The sequence below is a fragment of the Camelus bactrianus genome, chromosome 12, assembly GCF_048773025.1.
Source record: "Camelus bactrianus isolate YW-2024 breed Bactrian camel chromosome 12, ASM4877302v1, whole genome shotgun sequence".
Classification (NCBI taxonomy): domain Eukaryota; kingdom Metazoa; phylum Chordata; class Mammalia; order Artiodactyla; family Camelidae; genus Camelus; species Camelus bactrianus.
The window spans coordinates 16584259-16600225 of record NC_133550.1 but is presented as its reverse complement, the minus strand read 5'-3'; the positions used below and the strand labels follow the sequence as shown (position 1 = coordinate 16600225).

The following is a 15967-nucleotide window of genomic DNA, read 5'->3' as shown; positions in this document are numbered from 1 at the left end:
ACCCCAGGTGGCCTCCCCAGACCCTACTCATCCACTTTACCTCTCCCCAGCCAGGGAATCCAAGCTCGGAGCCCCCACCCCCTCTGCCTTCCCCTGGCCGCAGGCCCCGGAGCTGACCTTGGTCTGGAAGCTAAAGACGGTGACGGAGAGGCAGACGAGGGCCGTGATACCCAAGCACAGCAGCACAGATGTGGTGTTGTAGTAACTGCAGGACCGTCAGGCTAGAGGTCAGCTTCAGGGCAGGGCTTCTGGTCTCCCCCAGCCCTCCTCCCAGGCCCACTGTCCTCTGCCAGGACCTGATCCCACGACCTCTGACCTCTGCCCTCTCCCCTCTCCCCTGATCCATTCTCTACTTCCCCATCCTTTCTGCTGGGACCTGCCCTCCCCAAATCCTTAGACTCAAACTCTTGCTAGAAGGATCTTGAAGAGGTGAGAGTGGGGGTGGGGAGAGGCTTGTGCTCGCACCTGGAAGTGGTTTGCAGGGAACCATGTGATCACGAACCTGGGGTTTTTTAAGCTGCAGCTTGAGAGGCGTCACCTTGCTCTCCTCTGTCCTCCACCCCCACCCCACTGACCTGGCCAGGTTCTGGAGGCGCTGTCTGGCCGAGGAGAGCAAGGTGAAGGCTCTAAGCCAGTGTCTCCTACCTGCCTGAACCACTCCCCCATCTAAATGCTCCCAGGAGAGATGATGTTTAGGGCACCTTCTGCCTGTCCCCTTTACCTGGACAGCATGCCGGTGAGGTAGGCCATGGACAGGGTCTGAAAGGAGAAGCAAGATGAGGGACACCTTCAAGGGCCAGCCTGGGTCTCCACCCCCTGTGCCTACCCCTCAACCCTGAGTCTGCTTCACTTACACACACATTTACCTCCAGGACTTCCCCTGGTGAAGGAGGTCCCAACAGGCCTTGCGCCAGCTGTCTCTATCTTTCGTACCCCTATTTTTCCTCCTTTCTAAGACCCCCCTGCTCATCCATAGCTCTAGGATTCCCCATACAAATCTCTTCAAAACAAAATCGAAGTGGAAAGGGAGACTGGATGGAGTAGGGAGAGAAAGCCCATTTGGAACGAGAGGGATGTCCTTGTAGAAGAAGTGGGGTGAAAATCCCCCGGACTCCCCCTGCGACCTCACATTGGATGCCCCCAGTTCCTGGCCCTCAAAGCCCAACCTCCAGGCCTCCTCCCTCCCTCCCCACTCAGCGTCTAACCCCAGACACCTCCACATCACTTACGAAGACAGTCAGAAGGATCAGGTTCCAGGGGAAATGCCTCCTGTAAGGCAAGCCACCGAGTTCAGAGGAGAGTGGGGAGGGGGTGCCAGCAGCACAGGGGGTCACTGCTACACAGAGGGGTCTCTGCCCAACCCACCCCCACTACTTGGAGCCTCTTCCTTCAGCCACATCCCCACGTGCCTCCTTCTGTCCATTCACCCTCCCTCAGCCTCTGAGGTGCCAAGTAAAGGGGGGAGGGGCAGGACTGCTTGATGGAGCCCAGAGAAGGATGGGGCCCTCTTAGGGGTTCACAGCATCTAAGTGGCAGGGAGGACTGGGGCCAGAACTTCCAAAATCTTGCTCATGTTCCCACAAGTTGCTCCTCAAGCCATCATCATACCTGGGTCCAGAACAGCAGGCCAGGGTCAGGTAGGTTGCAAAGAACACAGCGCTGAGAGACAGATGTATGGGTGAGTTAGCTAGTCCTCCCTGAAGCCCCTCCACCCAGTCCCCTGCTCATTCCTCTCTCTGCCAACCCTGCCCTTGGGGCACCAAGCAGGGTTCTTCGGGGCAGGGGAGGTTGATTAAGACCACGATAATCCTAGAGCCTTGCAACCAGCTATGGGGTGATCCAATATCCAAAAGAGAGGAAGAGGTCTAAGATGAGCCTGCTTCTAGAAATACTGAATCTTGGGTGCCATGGGATAGCTAACCATCCAATCTAAAGTGGTTCCCTCCAGGGGGGAGGGTATAGCTCAGTGGCAGAGCACATGCTTAGTATGCACAAGGTCCTGGGTTCAATCCCCAGTACCTCCATTAAAAATAAATAAATTTTTTAAAGAAGTGGTTCCCTCCAGACACAATCTTATTATTTCAAAAAATATTAAAAGCTCATATACAATATTCCCTATGTGCCAGGCAGAGTGCTAAGTGCTTTATAATATAATCCTTATAACTGCTCTGTGAAGCACGTTCTTCATTTGACAGCTGAGGCACAGTGAGGTCAGGGACTTGTCCAAGGTCATGGGGCTACTACATGGCAGAGGCGGGATTAGAAGCCAGGCATTCTGGCTCCTGAGTCCTGGCTTATCACCACCACCCCGCACTGCCTCCCTCAGACCCTTTCCTCGCCCTGTCACTACCTGTAATGATCTTGTCTGCTCTGCCAGCGCCTGGCACAGCAAGAAGTACCTGTGGCATGAAATTCTGGAGCAGGCAGCCATGTCTGGGAGACTGGCAGGAAGCTCAGGTGTAACCCAGAGGTAGGGGCTGAGGACTGAGGACTTTCTAGAGAGCGGTGGAAGAGGAGGCCAGTCTAGATGGGAGATAAGGGCTGAGGACCCAAGGATGGGGCATGCTCATTCCTACTGAGATGGGTGCCAACATCGATGCCTGGTATGCAACCCCAGTGCACCCTCAACATGGCGCCTGCCACTCTTCCCCATCTCACTCCTTGGTTCTCTCATCCATTCTCCATAGCAATTCCAACCCATCTCCCTCTGTCTGCAAACCTCCCAGGCTGCCTCGCTTTACTGCTGGTCTGGCCTGATGTGTCCCAGAAAGATTGGAGATGAAGTGGGGCTTCCCTGGCTGCCTGCCTGCCACCTGCAAACATCACGTCACACATCTGTGTGCCCTTCCTTTGGCCCTCCTCCTGTCCCAGGCTAATCCCCTCCACCTCTGGTCCCATACTCAACTACCCTGTCATCTCTATTGCTTACCCCTTGCCACTGCCACCTCTTCTACTCACAAAGCTCCGCAGCTGTTCTCCATCTTTAACCAACAACTTCCCTGGCTTTAGTTACTGCCACTTTGTCCACCCTCACAGCCAAGCTCCTTGAAGAAGCTGTCTCTGCTCATGGTGTCTTCTCCATCTCACAACTATTCCTCAACCCAGCAAACCAGCCCCAGCCCCACTTAATGAAAGCTGGCTTTACCATATCACTGTGACCTTGCTGAGTCCAATTGATGTTTGTTAGTCTTTAACTTACCTGACTTCTCAATATTTGATCTCTCCCACTGTTTCCCTGGTTCCACAATGACACACTCTTGGGTTCCCTCTTACCTCCCTGACCCCTCCTTCTCAGTCTCCTTCAGAGTAACTCTAGCTCTGCCGGGCTCCTTCAGCACAGGGGCCCGTCAGGCTGTCTCCCTGAACACTCCCCTCCGGTGGGCTCACTCATCCCCAGGACTCCCTTTATTAGGCAGATGCTCATGACTCCCACACCCATATTCCTGATCTAGCATTTCCTTCTCAACCTCAGACCCGAATAACCAACTGCCTACTGAGCCGACATAGCTATTCAAAAACGTGCCAAATGCAGCAGGTTAGAGTCAAACTTGCCCTCTTCCCTGCTCCTTCTCCTGCATCTCCTATTGCAAAGGACAAGTTGCGCAGCCTCCAAGTCACCCAACCAGTGACCTCAGTCAGCTTTGACTCTCACCCTGCCACGCCCAACTAGTCACCTGGACCTGTGGATCCTCTACCCAGGTAGCTCTCAAATCTGCCCCTCTTTGGAGAGGGTATAGCTCAGTGGTAAAGTACATGGTGCTTAATATGCATGAGGTCCTGAGATCAATCCCCAGTGCCTCTATTAAATATATATATAAATAAACCTAATTACTGCCCCCCCAAAAGAATTAAAAAAAAAAAAGAGATAGACATTTTAAAAAAAGACAAAATATCTGTTCCCTTCTTTCCATTTCCACTACCATCCTTTTAGGTCAGGCCACCTCTGTCCATCTGGTCTTCCTGCCTCCAGCCCTGCCTTCCACTCTCCAAACTATAGGCATATCCGATCATGTGACTCATCTGTTTAAAATTCCAAAGACCTGGCAAAGCCCTGCAAGATCCGCTCCCCCACCTCTCCAGCCCATCCCTCCCTGCACTCTGTCCCTCCATTCCACCCTCATCGCCCTGGGCACCCTCACAATGTGCCCATCACTCTGCTGCTGCGGCTAGAAAGGACGAACAGACCAGGACGCCTGAGACTGGGGTTAGAGGGGCTGTGACCCACGGGCATACCTCAACCAAAGCTTGCACCCTGGACCCCACACCCTACAGGCCCGCTCATCTGACCCCGACCCAGATGTAGCATCCAGAGCAAGCTATTGCCTAACCTGGGGCCTGACCTTTAAATATTTCTAGATGAAATGTGAATGCACAGGGACTGTGGGGGTTGAGACAAGCCTATTGGGTTTGGTGACTGGGAGCCCTCTATCTTCATCCTTCCCTACCCTTCAGTGGTTCTCAAATGAAGCACACCACTGTCACAGTGATGGAGGGGTTCTCAGTGCCAGGGCCAGGGCCGCAGGATACCCTGCTCCGTGAGGGACGGTGGAGTCATCCTGACCCATTTATTGAGAAACACCCCAGCATTTGCTCTTTGGTCTCCCTTGAGTCACGGGTCAGTCACTTCAAAAATAATGATAATAATAATAGCCTTGTCTATGTGCATCCTGGGCGTGGGGCCTGTCTCCCTGGCCAGACTGGAAGCTTCTTAAGGGCAAGGCCCAGCCTCCTTTTCCCTATGGTCCAGAGCTCCTCAACCCTCAAGGTGAGTGGTCGGGAGGAAGGGCAGAGGGACTGCTGTCCTGGCATGTTATGGTGCAGTTTGGGAGCCTGACAATCGAGTTCACATCCCAGTTCTACCACCACCATCGTGTGACCTTGAACAAGTTACTTAATTGGAGAGCCCCAGATTCCTGCTATGTGAAACAGGAATACTGGTACCAGCTCACTGGGCTGTAGCGAGGACTGAATGAGGGCATGCATGGCTGGAGCATTTAGCACAGGGCCTGGCACAGGGTAGTGACCTGCGGATGGGAGTTGTTATTATTATAATTAGAATCTGGCTGATTGACAGCTTCCTGGAGAGGCTCAGGCTCACCTCCCCCCAGCTTTGGTCTCACACTTTTCCTCCTCTGCTGGGTTCCCCTTCCTCTACCCCACAGCCCTCACTCCTCCCCACCTCAGGGAGGCTCGCAGGTCCCGCTGTCAGGGCTCAGAGGGAGCAATCAAACAATAAGGCAAGAGCCCACTGAAGGAGATGACTGGGGCCTGGAGAAAGGCGGGGAGCGGGAGCTGGGAGGGGCGCTTGCAGGGTGCTGGGTGCTGGAAGGCTGCCGTCCCCAGGAGCGAAGAATGAGTCACAGAAGTGAAAGACTGACTTGCTTGTCAGAGCCTGGGCCTCAGGGCCTGGGCTGGAGCCATGGTCTGTTTACAGAGTGTCAAGACAGAGGAGTGAGGCTCAGGTGGAGGCCAGCGTCTGAACCCAGAGTCCTCCCCCAACTCATCCTGCTCTAGGACCAGTTCCCGGCTAGGGGTGGGGGCAGGCAGCAGAACACTGGGGGCAAGTGCTTGGGCTTTGCAATCAGAAAGACAGACTTCAATCCTGGCTGTGCTGCTTAGTAAGCAATAACTTCTCTTTGAGCCTCAATTTCCTCATCTATAAAATGGGGATAATAATAATATCTGCCTGGTATGGTTGTTAATGATTAAAACGAAGAATATCTGCAAATCACATGGCACAGTGCCACACACATAGAAAAAGACCTGTTTTATTCTTATTGCCATTAAGGGCTTGGTATGTTGGAGAGGTGAGACCCAACAGGTCTCAGACCTGGAGATAAACTTTGGGGGCAGGGGCAGGATGGACAGAGAGTTGGGGAGGGGACAGTGGGGGCAGAGCCACAGACTGGCTTTCTGAAGAACAGAGCAGTACCTTGATGGTGAATTCCCAAGCACCTTTAAGGCTTTGTGATACCCCATGAAAAGCGCAGGTCCACACCCCCTTCCAACTTCTCTCCACCCCCACCCACCTCTGAGTTCCAGGTCTCTGTTTTCTGCCTGGAGATGTTGAGCAGGAAGGACACTAAATCTCACTATTCAGAGGTCAGATTCTCACATCCACCCTCAGGGAGGTAGACTCTGCCCCTGCTTCTCAAGCTTGCTTATTCCTGGGCTGTGCCCCCGCCACCATCTGCTCAGGGCATAGGGTCCTGAAGACCTCTCAGCAGAAGGCCTGATGAAAGGCCTGGGGACTCCATTCCCAAGGTCTCAGGGCACCGAGGCTGCCAGGCAGTGCTGACGTGCCGGGAGCCATGCCAACCCACCGTGTGTGCTGACCTGGGTGGCGGTCCCTGGGGCCTCATTAGCTTTACCCTACAGTGTCCCCAGATTCTCAAGATGCACCGTCCCTGCCTGGTCTGCAGACAGGCCCTCCATCCTGTGCCCTAAGAAAGGCTCTGAGTGTGAATGTCTCCTCCCCAGGGACCCCCAACTTGACTGAGCCCCTCCTCCACTCCCCTGCTCCTCTGAGGAGTCCCCAAGGCCAGGCTGTCTCCCTCCTGTCAGCCTTTGGCTGGCTTCTGTTAACTCGGGGTCCACTCTGGGACTATTCTGGGCTTGGGTGGTCCAGGAGGCTTTGGGCTAAACCCATATTCCCACCAGATCTCCATCCAGACATAGGCCTGGGACAGCCGTAGTGGGCAAGCTCCTTGGGTGGACGTTCAGAGCCTCCCAGAAGGCCCCACTGCTCTCTGGGCTGTCCCAGATTCCCCTCCCTTGAGCCTTCCAGCACTCTGCCAGCCTAGTCCCTAACTGACCAAATGGGCCACGTGCACTCCCATTCCCATGCTTTTGCTTAAGGCACTCTGGTCCCCAGTCCTCTTGGCTCATCTTTTGAGGTGCACCCCCTGATGTGGACTGAGTGCTCCACCTCCTCTGGACGCCACTCTTTCACAGGCTACCTTGTGCCATCCACTACCTTCCCCTACTTCCAAGCTGGGCTCACAGTGGGTGCTAAAGGATCCTGGGTGATAGTAATTCTGCTCTGAGCCCAGGGTGGCCCGGCCTGAAATGATCCAGAATGACTCCGTGATTGCCCACATCGGAAGGTCAGAACGACCTTCTCTCAAGTTACCTGCCATGTTCCTTAAAGAGGATGGGACAAGCAGGAGCCCAGTGCTCAAGAGGAAGGGAGTCTGCTGGGCAGAGGAATTATGAGCACAAGCCTCAACCTGATTCTTGGGTTTGAATCCCATCTCTACCACTGTCTACTTGTGTGACCTTGGGCAAATTACTCAATCTCTCTGAGCCTTAGTTTCTGAGGTAATTGTACCCAGTAGATTTGAGGAGCGAAAGCAACAGTGTATCAAGCGCACAGAGCAATACCTGGCCCTTATTAGGCATGCTGTGAGTGGTAGCTATTATGATTAATAATTCGTAAGCACTAATAACAGCCACATTAATAAGAGTAGCAACGTTATCATTAGCGTGGGCCAAGGTGTTCCAGCACCCCTTCTCTTCAGGGCCAAGGTCTCGGTCTCACCAGCATGACCCCAGCCCCACCCTTCCCTCCTTGAGCAGGCAGCAGAACCCACTCCCATCTCCTCTCCTCCCTCTCAGATCTAAACACCCTATAAAGGCTCTTCTGATCATGGCCTTGTGAGGACGGTTCCTGTGGGGTGGGGAGAGGCCATGGGCTGGGATTCTCCCACCTTGTGCCACTGAGGATGCTCTGGGAAGGGGTCTAGGGTATACTCACTAGGATGCCCAGTACCAGCCTGGGTTGGCCTGGACATAGTCCTTAACGGGGTCACTGCAGAGAAGAGAGGGAGAATCAGAATGTACCCTTTGTCTCCATTTCTATTTCAACATCTGCACCTGCCCCTTCCCCCACCCATGTCACAGGACTTAAGAGAAGTCCTGAGTCCTTGAGAGAAGAGAGGAGGGCTGTACTGCAGAGGGCGGAGGGAGCCCCAGCCATGGTCTCAGGCTGAGACTCCATGCCCAGGAGTAGGGCTGGTGCATCTGAGAGGAACAACCACTTCACAGAGACCAGCAGGCCTGGAAAGCACTAAGGCCACCCCGCTCCCCCCCTCCACATTGGATGGAGGACCCCCTCCGTGTGCGCTAAGGTTCCTCTCCAGCATGAGGGTGGCTGCTGCCCTGCTCAAATATTTTCAGGCAAACATTCCAAGAACTGTCTGCTTCTGGATCTCCCACCCCTACCTGAGGCCTGGCCATACCACCCCTAGAACATGCTGGTCCACACGGCCAACTCACCAGAAGGTAAAGAGAGCCACGACACCCAAAGTCACCAGCAGCTGGATCAAGAGAATGGTATAGACCTAGGGGTGGGAGGGGGTTCCACTCAGCTTGGGAGGCCCTGTTGTAGGCCAAGGAGGCTTAGGCCCCCAGCAAGGCTCAGGGAAGAGCCCAGCTTCCCGGTGACTCAACCTACCCTTCAGACCCACATCCTGTGCCCTCCACCCTCCTCCTTAGGGGGTCATTGGACTGGATCCAGGGCAAGGTGAAAGGAGAGCAAAGACACCCCAGATCCCACACCCGCAGGATCTGGAGAGAAGAGACCCTGTGATCAGGCACAGCAGGGGGCGCCCCCACTTCCCAGCAGTGCTGTCAGCTGGGATCAGAAGGGACGGGGAGAGGGATGGCCTCTGAGGCAGACGGCTGGGTCGGGGCTTCTCTGGGGCTCCCCCAAACCAGCCTTCCCATCTTGGAGAGCTGGGGGAGGCAGTTACCTTTCTTATGAAGACTCGGCGAACTTTCTGGTCATCCCAACTGTAGGTGGTGAAGAGCTCATGGTCTCCAGTGGGGAAACCGCTCTCATAGCTGGAACTGCTGCCTTGAGGGGGCAGGGGAGGGCCATGAGAACGCCATACATATAAACACTGTCCCCAGTGGCCACCTGCTCAGTGCTGCCTTTTGTTGGACTGGCTCTCCCGGCCAGGCAAAGCCTTTCTCTCTAGCCCCATTTTCAAAATTCCCGGCCCACCCATCCCACAGAGATCCCAGATTTCTCTCCCAGGATGCCTCTCACCTTCCTTGTTCCAAGTCCTGAGAATGAACTATCATCTCCCCTCCTCACCCACTCCATGCTGGCTAGGGCTCCCTGTGGGCCAAGCTCTGCCATACCAGTGTGACCTTTCCTTCTCATGTCCCTCACCCCCCTCCCTGGACACTCTGGCTCCCTCATGGCTGGGAAGCTGAGAGGGACAACCACTCTCCCAGGGCCACCTTGCACACCCCTGGCTCAAAGGTCCTACCCCAGCTTGCTCTGAGGCCCTTGGGGTGGGAACTGGGGACTTGCTGGATTGGTGGACCTGCTGGTGCTCCAGCTGGGAACCAGGGATGACGGGAGACCAGAGGCGGGAATAAAGTCAGGACAAGGGCAAGAATGAGGTGAGGATGAAGCTGTGGGGTGTGGTCCCAGGACTCAGGCTTTCAGAAGAGCATGGGCTCCACAGGCAAACATGTGGATTCCTCCTCAAGACTGACCAGCGGTGTGACCTTAAGCAAGTCACCAGCCCTCTGAGTCTCTTCTATGATGTGGGTCAGTGATACCCACCTCATGGGGACGAAATGAGATAAAAGTGAGAGCTCTGTGCCTGATGGTGACTACACACCCTTCTCTCTCTCATCCCTCCTCTGGGCTGTTCCTAAGGCCTCAGATGTGTCCACTCTGTTCTCCTCCACTGTCCCCGCCAGTTCTCTGTGACCTTCCCCTCCACAGCAATAGCCTCCATCTTGGTCTTTCAAAGCTGACCTTGGCAGTGCCCTGCTTCAGGCTCTTTGATGGCTCCCCACTGCCTTTTACTCAAGTCTAAGTTCCTTAACAAAGCTTTCTCAGCCTCCCAGGAGCCCTCCAGCCCCACTGCTCACTATCTATTCTACTTTTCCCCAGCCTGACTATATTTTTTTCAACGATGTGCTCTCTTTCCTCTGGGCCTCTGCACATTCTTTCTTTCAGCCATGGACACTCATTTCCCCACCTAACACACGCCATCCTTCAGGACTCCACGAAGATACCCCCTCCTCCAAGAAGTCTTCCCTGACTGTCAAGCAGGTTAGTTGAACTGCCCAGGCCACCATCACTGCACCTGTTTCACTGTGTGGTGGTTGTCCACTTACCTGTCTACACAGTCAGCTCTGTGAGGGCAGGTCTTACAAATTATTGCATCCCCAGAAATTAGCCTAGTGCCAGACAGTACCTGGAACACACTTAGTAAACATTTGTCATATGCTGACTGAAATGAACTGCCTTCCTCTGCCCCAACAGCTTTTGGGAAAACATTCTTTTAGGCAGCCAGTCCTGGCCACCAGGATATGGGAAATGAGGAAGGGGGAGGGAGGTAGACCCATTGCCAACCTGGGGCTTGGGGACCCTCAACCTCTTATCCTTCACTCCTTCATGTTCCCTCTACAACCTCTCTCAAAGCCCAAATGGCCAGGCCACAGAGGGGAGAAAAGGGGATAAAAAGCAGCCTGACATGAAAAAGTGTCAGGGGCAGTGGGAAGGGCTCCCATAATACCAGACCTTCAAAGGCCCTCCAGTAGGTCACAGTGGGGTAAGTCTGCTTGGCTCTGGGCTGAGAGGCTTTGTGGTGGGAGGTGCGGACCATGGTGGCCACTCTTTGTGAGGAGAGACTCTGTCTGAGGCATTGTCCTCAGGATCTCTTCTAGAATTCTGTGGGGGAGGAGGGGGTGTTGATAACGTGGGGGAGGGGTCAAGGGACTGCTGAGGGAGGGTGAAGGGGCTGAGGAAGGCATCCTTACAGCTAGTGAGGAGCTGTGTGTTCCCAGCCCTGAGGTAAAGCTCCCACGGGCTGCCCCACCTAACAGAGGGGACCCCACCAGCTGCGGTTCTCAGTCTGCAAGGAGCTGTCATCAGGCTGGGTGGGTCTGCCTATGAATTGTGTCTGGCCATGAGGCATGCTGAGGCTGGCATCCACATACCTTCCCCACATCATGCTCTCCTGCCCCCAGTTAAGGCCTGGGGGAAGGAAAAGAGACAAGGAGGGTAATGGGTGAAGTGGATCCTCAGGCTCACAGCCCCCAACAACCCTGAGGCCTCTGTGGAGACATGTCCCCACGAAGGGTTCAGATCAGCCAATATGTAAGCACACTGCACCCCTACTCCCAGGGAGCCAGCCCTAGCTAAGGCCTTGGTCAGCTATAGCCTCACTCTATTCCTTCCTGCATCCACTCTGACCTCTCCCATCCCTTCTCTGCATCCCTCTCTTCTAGACTAGCTCCTGGTTTTTCTCTCACATCCATCCCCTCTTTTTGCCCTAGCTTCGTGACTCAGAAACCCCTGTTCCCCATCCAAGAGAATGATGACTGCAGACACCATATCTCCTCTTTCATGGCTTTCTCCTTAACCTACCCTCAGACCAGTCCTCCAAATCCCAACCCTTTGATATCAGAGCCTCATACAACAACCACACAGTACATCTATTTCTGGGCAACTTCCTCCTACCCACGTTTTCCATCTGGGCCCACCACTCCCCTGATGCTCCAGTCTCCAGGAGCTGAGAGACTTACTGGGGTCCACGTAGGCCCAGCTGGGGTGGAGAGGCACAGCTGAGGGGGCTGGGGGGAAGGCGCCTGCCTTCAGCCCCTCCCCGGAGGTGGCCTCCTCATAGGAAGGTGGGGCCGAGGGCACTGCTGGAGCCTCCTTCTTCTCACCATTTGTCTGCTGCTGCTGCCCCTCTGTCCCGGGGGCCTTGTTAGCCACAGAGAGCTGTGGAATAGAGGCAGAGGGAGACAGTCACCAGGGAAAGGGTGCTTTCCAAGTCCTCCTCAGCAGCCCCTCAGTTCTGGAACTTCTGTGGGTACTTTCTCATGTGCATTAGGAAAGGCAGGGGAACAGACAAGAATCTCCCCAATTTATGTGGTGTATATATACAATGGAATATTATTCAGCCTTAAAAAAGAAGGAAATCCTGTCATTTGCAACAACATGAATGAACCTGGATGACATTATACTAAGTGAAGTAAGCCAGACACCGAAAGACAAAAACTGCATAATCTCACTTATATGTGAAATCTAAAATAGTTGAACTCATAGAAGCGCAGAGTAGAAAGGTGGTTTCCAGGGTTTAGGGGTGGGGGAAATGGAGAGACACTGGTCAAAGGGTACAAAGTTTCAGTTATGCACAATGAAGAAGTTCTGGAGATCTAATGTACAGCATGGTGACTACAGTTAACAATACTGTATTGTGTACTTGATATTTGCTGAGAGGGTAGATAAGTGTTCTTGCCACTGGAAAAAAAAAGGTAACTCTGCGAAGTGAAGGATGTGTTAACTAGCTTGATTGTGGTGATCATTTAACAAGTTATAGATATAGCAAAACATCATACACCTTAGATATATACGATTTCTATTTGTCAATTATACCGCAATAAGGCTGGAAAAGAAAAAGACTCTGTCTATTTTATAGATGGGAGAACTGAGCTCTAGGAGGGTCAGAGCTGGCCAGGGGCACACACTGGACCTGGATTAGAATTGAGGAAGAAGAAAATTTTTAGGAGAACCCACCATTGGTGGTTACTGTTCCCAGGGCAGGGACTGGCTCTATATGGTTCTACTGTTTCCCTGGGGTCCAGGGAAGGGCTGGGCATGGAGTAGGCCCTTAAAAATACTAAATAAACGTTTTTCTCACTTAATCACTCTGCTACTTTGCTAGCTGTATTTTGATCCCTGTTTTCTTCTTTTTTTTAACTGAAGTATGGTCAGTTTACAATGTTGTGTCAATTTCTGGTGTACAGCATAATGTTTCAGTCATATATATACAAACATATATTCTTTTTCACATTCTATTTCATTATAGGTTACTACAAAATATTGAATATAATTCCCTGTGCTATACAGTATAAATTTGTTTATCTATTTTATATATAGTAGTTAGTATCTGCAATTTATCCTTTCCCTTCCCCCTGGTAACCATATTTTGTTTTCTATGTCTGTGAGTCTGTTTCTGTTTTGTAAATAAGTTCATTTGTGTCTTTTTTAAAGATCTGACCCCTGTTTTTAAATGAGGGAACTGAGGATCAGAAAGGAAGAATGACTCAGAGTCACATATGGTTCCCCGAGCTGCAGAGCCCAGGTACCATCCGCTGGGACTGGCCTCCTGTTGCTGGGCTGGAGATGACCAAGGTGGGTGGGGATGGCAGAGCCGGGAAACAGAAAGGAGGGGAGAGGAGAGGGGAAAAAGAGGGAGAGGAATGGGGGCTGCAGGGCAAAGGAGGGGCAAGAGGCCCCGGGGCTAAGTGTCTCTTTTTGGCCTCGGCCTATTGGAAACCCAAACCAGAACAGAATCACAGACTTGAGAGAGAAAGCATTTATTTCAGCCCCTTCATCTTACAGACCAGGAAACTGAAACCCCGTGGGAAATACCCCAAGGCTGGTTGAAAACTCAAGTCTGTTTACACTCAGATATGCCCCCCAGGCCCCACAATGTGCAAGTTTAGCTTTGGTGAGAGGCTACCAGCTGTGAGGGCCTGAATGATGCCACCAGAGAAGGGAAGATTGGGGTGGCGGAGGTGGTATGAAAACAGAAACAGCACCAAAAGGACTGAGCCTTAGAAAACAAATAGGATTTAGGTCTGGTTTCAAAAAGGTGTTAAACCTGCAGAGCCCCACAGAGTTCCTTCTTTGCAGGGTGTGTCTAGCTGAGGCTTCCCGGAGACAGACTAGCACCGGAAGGTCTCTGCTTCCATCCAGCTCTGAGGACCACTAAACTGAAAGGGTCTTTTCCATCCCTGGAAAACCTGGGAGCAAGCTGGGGGTGAGGGGCAGAGGAAGAAGGGCAATACATTCACCCCAGGGCAAGAAGCAGCGTTGGCAAAGTGACTCATAAAGGTGGGGGTGGGAAGTGGAGGCAGAGGAGCCACAGAGTGGGGAGCTCTTCATTTTCACCACAGTGGATACCCCCCAGGCATCCTTAGGGAAGGGCCTTGGATCCCAGTCCTGTGGGAATGGGGCCCTGGCTCATCCGCTTCCCTCCTACTCACCAACCCCCTTCATCACCCAGACCAGCAGGGTCCTGCCCAGGAAAACCCATCTCAGCCCACCAAAACCAAGGGCCTCGGAGTCCAGCCCCAGGGCTTGTAGTGAAAGAAGGATTATCACCTCTGACTTCAGCCCTGTCCAAAGCTGGTCTTTCTTACCCACACCCACCCTGCTGACCAGCCCCCAAGTCTCCTGGGCCCTGACCCCCATACACACATATCCGGCATCCTCAAATGCAGTCTGCCCAATGGCAGAAAGTGGTATCACCCAATGACATCATTCTGAGGCATGATGAGCTTAAAAACAAGGAAAGGAGGGTCTGAGAGCTCAGGGAAAATGCCATTGGCTCTGAAGCTCATCTTGCAGAAAAGAAGGGGGAATGGAGGGGAGGTCCCTCTTCTATTTTTCTCTGCCCAATCCTTAGCATCCCCAAGCAGAGGCCCAGTGGACCCTCCCTCTTTGCCCCAGGCCCTGGTGGTTGTATAATTCCACAGGCTGTTGATGTTACATAACCTTATTAGGCCAGCCAAGTCTCTGCCCCAGCCCCTTCCCTACATTGCAGGTCTAAAATTGGGGGAAAAAGAGAAGACGTTTCATCTGGTCCCATTCAATCCCATGTCTGGCCAAAACCAAAACAAAAATTAGAGCATCCTTAAGCAGGATTGCCATCAACCACCCCCGGCCCCCCAACCACAGGGGATGTATCCAGATATGGAATAACGACAGGGAGCTGGGTGGGGGGCTTCTATGGAGGGTATGAAAGATGAGCATAATATGATTGGGGCTGGGAATAGACCGAGGGACGCATGCCCTATAGGAACTACCCCTCAGGGCTCACCCTGGGGTGCATACACTTACACAGACACACACCAGACACCTAGGCTGACTCCTTAAGGGGACCTGGGCGCCTGTGAAGAGTCCTGTTATGCCAACGCATGGGGTGGAAGGTAGATGGGAGGAGAGGTGAGCCTGGTGGGAGGGAAGAGACCACAACCCATTCCTTGAAATGGGCCTTCTGGTCCTCTGACTTCAGCAAGGACCGCAGAGGACCTTCGCACAAAAGCCAAGGAAGGATGCTTATAGTGGTCCGAAAAGCCTGCTTAGGATGACAGGGAAATGGGGGATCCAGAGGATGGAGGATGGTGCAGGCGGGGGAGATGTCGGTACCTTTCCCTGGGTCATGGTTCCGTCTCTCGGGGAAGGGGGTGCCTGAGGCAGGGGCGGCTGCTTGGGTCACCGCAGCCTGCCTGCGTCTCTTCCTTCCTCCGCGTGGGTTCTAGCAACATCCACTGCAGCCAGGCCAGGAGGACCGGAGCGTACCATCCAGGAGCGGGAGGGGGGATCTGGGGCGGGCCAGGAGGCTGCTGCGGAGGTCTCTGCGGATTTGACAGCGGAAGGGGAGGAGGTGGCGCACCGCCCCCTCCTCCCACCCCCTCCACCCTCGTACCCTACCCCACCCCCACTTCCCCGGGACTAGGGAGCGCTGCGCTGCGGGGCTCCCCAGGTGGATGGGTCCGCGCGGGCGGGAGCAAGCGCCAGGACTGCGTGTGACACCCGATCAGCTGATGCTGCCTGCCAGTAACTGGATCTGGGTATCAGGGCCTTATCTCTCCACCGTCTCTGCCGCTGACAGGCTCCGTCAGTACCTCTGCCTTTTCCCCCCTCCGTCTTTGGATGCGGCCCTGATTTCTGTCTCCATCTCCACCTCCTGTCTCATCATCTCTATTTCGTCATCCACGCTGGGGTGGGAAGTCTCCGCTGTCTTGTCACCCTACCAGGCTTCTAACAGGGCCCCTGGGCCCTAAGTTCCTGTGGGCCTTTGGGCGAGCCATGTGGGCCCCTCTCTTGCCTCCCTTTTCTCACCTGCAAAATGGGAGCAACAGGCCCCTCACAGAGGCCTGGGGAGAGAGGATGCAGCTTCTGTTTTTTTAAACCCTGCCT

General features: G+C 53.7%; 1 protein-coding gene across 1 annotated transcript in view; it reads right to left on the bottom strand.

Annotated features, from left to right (window-relative positions):
- The window catches only part of FAIM2 (Fas apoptotic inhibitory molecule 2), a 33469-nt gene extending 17895 nt beyond the window's left edge, over positions 1–15574 (bottom strand). Inside the window, exons 1-9 of the mRNA XM_010964261.3 lie at positions 15194–15574; positions 11557–11755; positions 8754–8857; positions 8278–8342; positions 7757–7810; positions 1609–1659; positions 1230–1269; positions 722–759; positions 118–205 (exon numbers count right to left, since the gene is read on the bottom strand). Coding sequence (XP_010962563.1) covers positions 118–205; positions 722–759; positions 1230–1269; positions 1609–1659; positions 7757–7810; positions 8278–8342; positions 8754–8857; positions 11557–11755; positions 15194–15208 — 654 coding nt within the window. The 5' untranslated portion in view covers positions 15209–15574. The remainder of the gene's footprint in view (positions 1–117; positions 206–721; positions 760–1229; positions 1270–1608; positions 1660–7756; positions 7811–8277; positions 8343–8753; positions 8858–11556; positions 11756–15193) is intronic.
- Between the last annotated feature and the right edge of the window lie 393 nt (positions 15575–15967).